Source organism: Procambarus clarkii, chromosome 92, assembly GCF_040958095.1.
Source record: "Procambarus clarkii isolate CNS0578487 chromosome 92, FALCON_Pclarkii_2.0, whole genome shotgun sequence".
Classification (NCBI taxonomy): domain Eukaryota; kingdom Metazoa; phylum Arthropoda; class Malacostraca; order Decapoda; family Cambaridae; genus Procambarus; species Procambarus clarkii.
Genome location: NC_091241.1, coordinates 6155789 through 6165175, shown reverse-complemented (window position 1 = coordinate 6165175; position 9387 = coordinate 6155789). Strand labels below are relative to the sequence as shown.

The 9387-nt window shown below is 49.3% G+C and overlaps 1 protein-coding gene across 1 annotated transcript; it reads right to left on the bottom strand.

Moving 5' to 3' along the window:
* Nucleotides 1-1997: 1997 nt before the first annotated feature.
* LOC138359631 (submandibular gland secretory Glx-rich protein CB-like) lies at nucleotides 1998-2561 on the bottom strand. The gene has a single exon (XM_069319040.1). The coding sequence runs from the start codon at nucleotides 2559-2561 to the stop codon at nucleotides 1998-2000; it is 564 nt and encodes a 187-aa protein (XP_069175141.1).
* Between the last annotated feature and the right edge of the window lie 6826 nt (nucleotides 2562-9387).

Below are 9387 nucleotides of genomic sequence, written 5' to 3'. Positions count from 1 at the left end.
AGCACAGTGCCACAGCGGCACTCCTGGGGGCCACCTCACCTGCCTCCAATTGGCACCTGGTGTCGCCACACTTCGCCTAGCAATCCCAGCTGCGGAGCTCCTCAGGAGATGATCAAAATTTTTTGTGTGTTTGGTGTAGAAATATTGTAAGAAATGGGTGATTTGAACTGGTGGGCAGAGAGGGGTGGTGATGTGTGGGGGTCATTTGTACACCAGGAGTAGACGTGTGTGTTATTGTTGGTGGTGTAATTGTTGTTCTTTGTGGCCTCTCGCTAAGATTTATACTTCCGGTGGCTATGAAACACGCACGCACACAGACACACACACAGACACACACACACACGCACACAGACACACACACACACACACACACACACACACACACACACACACACACACACACACACACACACACACACACACACACACACACACACACACACACACACACACACACACACACACACACACACACACACAGACACACACACACACATCTTTGTGAACCTTTGGAAAAGGTTCAAAGGTTTGCCACCAGACTAGTACCCGAGCTGAGAGGTATGAGCTACGAGGAGAGACTACGGGAATTAAACCTCACTTCGCTGGAAGACAGAAGAGTTAGGGGGGACATGATCACCACATTCAAGATTCTGAAGGGGATTGATAGGGTAGATAAAGACAGTCTATTTAACACAAGGGGCACACGTACTAGGGGACACAGGTGGAAACTGAGTGCCCAAATGAGCCACAGAGATATTAGAAAGAACTTTTTTAGTGTCAGAGTGGTTGACAAATGGAATGCATTAGGAAGTGATGTGGTGGAGGCTGACTCCATACACAGTTTCAAGTGTAGATATGACAGAGCCCGATAGGCTCAGGAATCTGTACACCTGTTGATTGACGGTTGAGAGGCGGGACCAAAGAGCCAGAGCTCAACCCCCGCAAACACAACTAGGTGAGTACAACTAGGTGAGTACACATACACACACACACACATACACACACACACACACACACACACACACACACACACACACACATACACACACACACACACACACACACACACACACACACACACACACACACACACACACACACACATACATACACACACATACACACACACACACACACACACACACACACACACACACACACACACACACACACACACACACACACACACACACACACACACACAGACGTTAGACGTTAGAAGGAACTTTTTCAGTGTCAGACTAGTTAACGGATGGAATGCATTAGGCAGTAATGTGGTGGAGGCTGACTCCATACACAGTTTTAAATGTAGATATGATAGAGCCCAGTAGGCTCAGGAATCTGTACACCAGTTGATTGACAGTTGAGAGGCGGGACCAAAGAGCCAAAGCTCAACCCCCGCAAGCACAAATAGGTGAGTAAAATAGGTGAGTACACACACGGCTCGTTACTCAAGACGTATCAAACACGTCTAGAACGTGAAGCGACACACTTCCTCTTCCCTACCCTACCTTACAGTCTACCCTACACTACCTTACATTTTTCCCAACCCTCCCTTACTTTCTTCCCTACCCTCCCTTACTTTCTTCCCTACCCTTACATTCTTCCCCTCACAGTTGAAGTCGTGGCCAAAAGGTAACAATGATGTTTCCTTCCACTGTGTGTTTAGCCAGGAGTTTCTCTCTCTCTCTCTCTCTCTCTCTCTCTCTCTCTCTCTCTCTCTCTCTCTCTCTCTCTCTCTCTCTCTGTCTCTCTCTCTCTCTCTCTCTCTCTCTCTCTCTCTCTCTCTCTCTCTCTCTCTCTCTCTCTCTCTCTCTCTCTCTCTCTCCCTCACCATCCCACAACCTCGTTCTGTCACATATATTTAGTAGAATGTTACAAGCGAGAAATCCATCCTCATGACGCATTTTCCCAACGCCTGTCTTGTCTCGCATTGTTAGCTGGCGTTGTTGTTGGCTGGCGTTGTTGTTGGCTGGCGTTGTTGTTAGCTGGCGTTGTTAGCTGGCGTTGTTGTTAGCTGGCGTTGTTGTTGGCTGGCGTTGTTGTTGGCTGGCGGCGTTGTTAGCTGGCGTTGTTGTTGGCTGGCGTTGTTGTTGGCTGGCGTTGTTGTTGGCTGGCGGCGTTGTTAGCTGGCGTTGTTGTTGGCTGGCGTTGTTGTTGGCTGGCGTTGTTGTTGGCTGGCGTTGTTGTTGGCTGGCGTTGTTGTTGGCTGGCGTTGTTGTTGGCTGGCGTTGTTGTTGGCTGGCGTTGTTGTTGGCTGGCGTTGTTGTTGGCTGGCGTTGTTGTTGGCTGGCGTTGTTGTTGGCTGGCGTTGTTGTTGGCTGGCGTTGATGTTGGCTGGCGTTGTTGTTGGCTGGCGTTGTTGTTGGCTGGCGTTGGTGTTGGCTGGCGTTGTTGTTGGCTGGCGTTGTTGTTGGCTGGCGTTGTTGGCTGGCGTTGGTGTTGGCTGGCGTTGGTGTTGGCTGGCGTTGTTGTTGGCTGGCGTTGGTGTTGGCTGGCGTTGTTGTTGGCTGGCGTTGTTGTTGGCTGGCGTTGGTGTTGGCTGGCGTTGGTGCTGTCATTCTTATCTTCCTCTTATTAATACGTTCATCCTATTCTTACCTTTCAAAATCTTAGCCTTATCTTTCATCTAATTCTTACTATGTTCTTATTCTCACCTTCTTTATCTTACCTTTCATCTTGCTCTTGCAATGAGCAATCATAACTACGCTTAAAAATAGCTCTCAAGCTTAATATAATGGTATATAAGGGAAAGTATACATAAGTATAGTAACAGACAGTAACCGCGATGTATACACATGACCACAACAGGCTGGCCAATCATTACTCCTTCAGAGACTCGCGTCGTGTGAATGGTCATATCATTCTTCTGCTGGAATTACAGGTTGTTGACTCGATGGTTTCTCCTTGGTTTGAATTACTATGTAATTGCTTGCACAGGCAGATAGAACTTTTCATATCTGTGTCACACTTGCTCTCTGTCTTTCTCCGTCTCTGGGTCTCTCTGTCTCTGGGTCTCTCTGGCGCTCTCTGGGTCTCTCTGGCGCTCTCTGGGTCTCTCTGGCGCTCTCTGGGTCTCTCTGGCGCTCTCTGGGTCTCTCTGGCGCTCTCTGGGTCTCTCTGGCGCTCTCTGGGTCACTCTGGCGCTCTCTGGGTCTCTCTGGCGCTCTCTGGGTCTCTCTGGCGCTCTCTGGGTCTCTCTGGCGCTCTCTGGGTCTCTCTGGCGCTCTCTGGGTCTCTCTGGCGCTCTCTGGGTCTCTCTGGCGCTCTCTGGGTCACTCTGGCGCTCTCTGGGTCTCTCTGGCGCTCTCTGGGTCTCTCTGGCGCTCTCTGGGTCTCTCTGGCGCTCTCTGGTTCTCTCTGGCGCTCTCTGGGTCTCTCTGGCGCTCTCTGGCTCTCTCTGGCGCTCTCTGGCGCTCTCTGGCGCTCTCTGGCGCTCTCTGGGTCTCTCTGGCGCTCTCTGGGTCTCTCTGGCGCTCTCTGGGTCTCTCTGACGCTCTCTGGGTCTCTCTGGCGCTCTCTGGGTCTCTCTGGCGCTCTCTGGGTCTCTCTGGCGCTCTCTGGGTCTCTCTGGCGCTCTCTGGGTCTCTCTGGCGCTCTCTGGGTCACTCTGGCGCTCTCTGGGTCTCTCTGGCGCTCTCTGGGTCTCTCTGGCGCTCTCTGGGTCTCTCTGGCGCTCTCTGGGTCTCTCTGGCGCTCTCTGGGTCTCTCTGGCGCTCTCTGGGTCTCTCTGGCGCTCTCTGGCGCTCTCTGGCGCTCTCTGGCGCTCTCTGGGTCTCTCTGGCGCTCTCTGGGTCTCTCTGGCGCTCTCTGGGTCTCTCTGACGCTCTCTGGGTCTCTCTGGCGCTCTCTGGGTCTCTCTGGCGCTCTCTGGGTCTCTCTGGCGCTCTCTGGCGCTCTCTGGGTCTCTCTGGCGCTCTCTGGGTCTCTCTGGCGCTCTCTGGGTCTCTCTGGCTCTCTCTGTGTGTCTCTCTCTCTCTCTCTGGCTCTCTGTCTCTGGCTCTGTCTGTGCAGGGAGTTCCATAAGGTAAGGGGAGGGTAGGTCACCTCCCCTTTAACCCATAAAGTGCAGCCTCTGAGGTTACGCCTTCACCAGACGCCTCTGGTTTTACACTAAATTGTGGTTACCCCAACCCTTGCACTCACCCCCTGGTATTTATTAAGTGCGATAATGGAGTTTATATTAGAAGATATCGTCTGGGGTTGTGGTGGGGGGGGGGGTGGTAGCTTTGTGGTTGTAGGGAGGGGGGGGGGGGTGGTAGCTTTGTGGTTGTAGGGAGGGGGGGGGTGGTAGCTTTGTGGTTGTAGGGAGGGGGGGGTGGTAGCTTTGTGGTTGTAGGGAGGGGGGGGTGGTAGCTTTGTGGTTGTAGGGAGGGGGGGGGGTAGCTTTGTGGTTGTAGGGAGGGGGGGGTGGTAGCTTTGTGGTTGTAGGGAGGGGGGGGTGGTAGCTTTGTGGTTGTAGGGAGGGGGGGGTGGTAGCTTTGTGGTTGTAGGGAGGGGGGGGTGGTAGCTTTGTGGTTGTAGGGAGGGGGGGGTGGTAGCTTTGTGGTTGTAGGGAGGGGGGATGTGAGTGGGGGGGGTGGTTGTGGGGCGGTTTGGGTGCTAGGAGAATTGTTGTTGTTTAGTGGGGTGGTTGTGTGGGGGTAGAATATAATGTAAGGTTAATGAGAAATGGTGGAAATAAGTGAAGATTGCAAGATACGGAGTCTAGATACTGGTTGATACCTGATACTGGTGTTATCTCTGACATACTAAACACAGCGAAGATAGCATCATTCCACAGAGGGAATAAGGCAGAGACCAAACATTACAGACCGATAACACCTACCATCACTCACCATAACTATCTTTGAAAGAGTGCTAAGAATTTAGGTCACAAAATACACTGAATCACATTCTCCATAACCGCGGACAACACGGGTTCAGAAGAGGGCGCTCTTGCCTGTCACAGTTGCTGGACCACTATGACCTTACAGGCCGTGGAAGACAAACAAACGCTGATGTAATATAAACACATTTCGCAAAGGCCTTCGACATGTGACGATGGTAGGCAGCGTCTGGGCTGCTCTCGGACGCAGGTTCGAATCCTCGTCACGGCTCTTGTGGATTTGTTCATGTGACGATGGTGTTACATAAAAAATTAACTTAAAAGGTATTACTGCCAAAATAGGGAGATAGTTCTCTAATTTCCTTAGTAACAGAACCTTGTGTTTAATAGCACTGAAAAGCTCGATTCCCCAACGCCACAAATTGTGTTATCCTCTGCAGATGACACTAGGATTTTTATGAAGGGGAAGGGGAACAGTCAGATGAAAGCGTCAAGCCATTACGACTATATAGCACTGGGAAGGGATCAGGATAAGAGTTTGGGATGGGACAGGGTAAAAGGAATGGTGTCCAACCACTTGGACGGTCGGGGGATTGAACGCCGACCTGCATGAAGCGAGACCGTCGCTCTACCGCCCAGCTCAAGTAGTTAGAGGATTTTTATGAAAGACGACAAAAGTTAAAACATCATTCAGGAATCTAAATAAGGAGGCATTCAGAGCGCTTTACACTGCCTACGTGAGACCAGTCTTATCTTGAGGTTATCTTGAGATGATTTCGGGGCTTTAAGTGTCTCCGCGGCCCGGTCCTCGACGAGGCCTCCACCCCCAGGAAGCAGCCCGTGACAGCTGACTAACACCCAGGTACCTATTTTACTACTAGGTAACAGGGGCATAGGGTGAAAGAAACTCTGCCCATTGTTTCTCGCCGGCGCCCGGGATCGAACCCTGGACCACAGGATCACAAATCCAGCGTGCTGTCCGCTCGGCCGACCGGCTCCCTTATATTCCTAGAGTATTCCTAGTCTTGGAGTATTCCGCCCCATCATGGAGCTCCCCACCTGAAGTAATCTCTTAAGGAAACTGGAAAAGGTTTGGAAGTTGTGACGAGGCTCGTCCCAGAATTATTAGGCACGGGATATGAAGAGAGATGAAGGAAATGATCCTGACGACACTAGAAAAAAAAGTAGAGAGGGGAGATATGATAGAGACGTATACAATTTTTAGGAGGATTGACAGAGTGGAAATAGAGGAAATGCTTATATTGAATACCAGTAGAGAGGCCGCGGGTGGAAGCTTGGGGACTCAGATGTGTCATAGAGATGTTAGATTTCGTTTAGCTTAAGAGTGTTGACAAGACCACACACTAGAAGTTGAAGGGACGACGACGTTTCGGTCCGTCCTGGACCATTCTCAAGTCGATTAGCGTAAGAGTAATGGGAACATGGAATGATCTAAAGGAGCAGATTGTAGAAGCCAACTCCATTTATCATTTTAAAAATATGATAAGGAAATAGGTTAGGAGTCACTGCTCTAAAAAAGAGGCGGCTAGAAAGGCGGAGTCCAAGAGTCAATGTTCGATCCTGCAGGCACAAATTAGGTGAGTACAAATTGGTTGGGTAAGTACACACATAAAACAGAGAGAAAGATCTAGGAGTTGATATCACACTAAACCTGTCTCCTGAAGCCCATATAAAAAGAATAACATCTGTGGCGTATGTGAGACTGGCTAATATCAGAACTGCCTCCAGGAACCTGTGTAAGGAATCATTCAGATTCTAGGTATGATAGATACCTAGGCCAGTGACAAATTGTATACCACATATGTACGACCAATCCTGGAGTATGTGGTTCAAGGTTCGTATACGAACCTCAACAAGAGGTTCCAGGAGGTCTTCACAACAGAACAAGGTGAGGTCACTGCGCTAGGAGAGGGGGCAGTAAACCAGGCGGTTTTGGAAGGGTTCGAAATTACAAGAGATGAAGTCAAGAGACATCTGTAGGATCTGGACGTAAGGCGGTCGGCCGAGCGGACAGCATGCTGGACTTGTGATCCTGTGGTCCGGGGTTCGATCCCGGGCGCCGGCGAGAAACAATGGGCAGAGTTTCTTTCACCCTATGCCCCTCTTACCTAGCAGTAAATGGGTACCTGGGTGTTAGTCAGCTGTCACGGCCTGCTTCCTGGGGGTGGAGGCCTGGTCGAGGACCGGGCCGCGGGGACACTAAAAAGCCCCGAAATCATCTCAAGATAACCTCAAGAAGAAGAAGGCTGTTGGTCCAGACGGAATCTCACCATGGATATTGAAAGAGTGTGCAGGAGCACTTTGCTTGTCACTCTCCATAGTGTATAGTAAGTGACTAGAGACGGGAGACCTACCAGAAATATGGAAGACGGCTAATGTGGTCCCAATATACAAAAAGGGTGACAGACAAGAGGCACTGAACTACAGGCCAGTGTCCTTAACTTGTATACCATGCAAGGTGATGGAGAAGATCGTAAGAAAAAATCTAATAACACATCTGGAGAGAAGAGACTTCGTGACAAATCGCCAACATGGGTTCAGGAAGGGTAAATCTTGCCTTACAAGCTTAATAGAATTAAACGACCAGGTGACAAAGATTAAGCAAGAAAGATAAGGATGGGCAGACTGCATTTTTTTAACTGTCGGAAAGCCTTTGACACAGTACCCCATAAAAGGCTGATGCATAAGCTGGAGAAACAGGCAGGAGTAACTGGTAAGGCGCTCCAGTGGATAAGGGAGTACCTAAGCAATAGGAAGCAGAGTTACAGTGAGAGGTGAGATCTCAGATTGGCGTGAAGTCACCAGTGGAGTCCCACAGGGCTCTGTACTCGGTCCTATCCTGTTTCTGATAAACGTAAATGATCTCCCGGAGGGTATAGACTCATTCCTCTCAATGTTTGCTGACGATGCCAAAATTATGAGGAGGATTATGACAGAGGAGGACAGCTTGAGGCTTCAAGAAGACCTGGACAAGCTGAAGGAATGTTCGAACAAATAGTTGTTTGATTTTAACCCAAGCAAATGTAATGTAATGAAGATAGGTGTAGGGAGCAGGAGGCCAGATACAAGGTATCATCTGGGAGATGAAATACTTAGTCAGAGAGAGAGAGAGAAAGACCTGGGGGTTGATATCACGCCAGACCTGTCCCCCGAAGCTCATATCAAGAGAATAACATCAGCGGCGTATGCCAGGTTGACTAACATAAGAACGGCCTTTAGAAACTTGTGTAAGGAATTATTCTGAACTTTGTCTACCACATATGTCAGACTAATCCTGGAGTATGCGGCTCCAGCATGGAGTCCATATCTAGTCAAGCATAAGAATAAACTGGAAAAGGTTCAAATGTTTGCCACCAGACTAGTACCCGAACTGAGGGGAATGAGCTACGAGGAGAAACTATGAGAATTAAATCTCACTTCACTGGAAGACAGAAGAGTTAGAGGGGACATGATCACCACATACAAGACTCTCAAAGAAATTGATATGGTAGATAAAGACGGGCTATTTAACACAAGGGGCACACGCACTAGGGGACACAGGTGAAAAATGAGTGCTCAAATGAGCTATAGAGATTACACACAGAAAGCACAATAGCGTGATGCATCAAATGAACAAATCCACAAGGGCCGTGACGAGGATTCGAACCTACGTCTGAGAGGATCCCAGACGCTGCCTTAATCGACTGAGCTACGACTTGGAAACAGCCCTTGTGGATTTGATGCATCATGCTATTGTGATTTCTGTGTGTAATGAAGTAAGGGCGAAGAGCTAGAATAGCTTATTTGACAGAGCTCGGGTGCATGGGGGAATTGTGTAAAATCCTGGTTTGTGTCTCGGAGAGGCTGCAGGATCCGTGGTAGGTCAAGTTGATTTCCCGGTTGCAATTCTTTTTTCCATGTCGAAGCTCAGTCGATTAAGGCAGCGTCTGGGATCCTCTCGGACGTAGGTTCGAACCCTCGTCACGGCCCGTGTGGATTTGTTCATTAGCTATGGAGATATTAGAATTTTTTTTAGTGTCAGAGTAGTTGACAAATGGAATGCATTAGGCAGTGATGTGGTGGAGGCTGACTCCATACACAGTTTTAAGTGTAGATATGATAGAGCCCAGTAGGCTCAGGAATCTGTACACCAGTTGATTGACAGTTGAGAGGCGGGACCAGAGAGCCAAAGCTCGACCCCCGCAAGCACACCCAGATAAGTACACACACTTTTATAGTTTTAAGAGTATTTCGCCCCATCTTAAAAAACACGTAAGGGAACTGGAAAAGGTTGAGAAATTTGCAAGGAGACCCGCCCAGAGCGGCGACGGACGGGATACGAACAGAGACAGAAGGACTAAACCAGACGGCAACAGAAGAGACGGGAGAGAGTCGAGACAAGACGAAGAATACAATACTTAGAGGAAGAGACGGAGTGTATAAAGATGACGTGACCACAACGAAGACCAATATAACACGAGGGCATAGATGGATACTTGAGACTCAAGTGAGTCACAGAGACTTTAGGAAAATTTATTTTAACAGCGTTAAGTAGCAGG

Coding starts and splice junctions, on each gene's coding strand:
- LOC138359631 (XM_069319040.1), bottom strand. CDS start 2,561: ATGACAGCACCAACGCCAGCCAACACCAACGCCAGCCAACAACAACGC.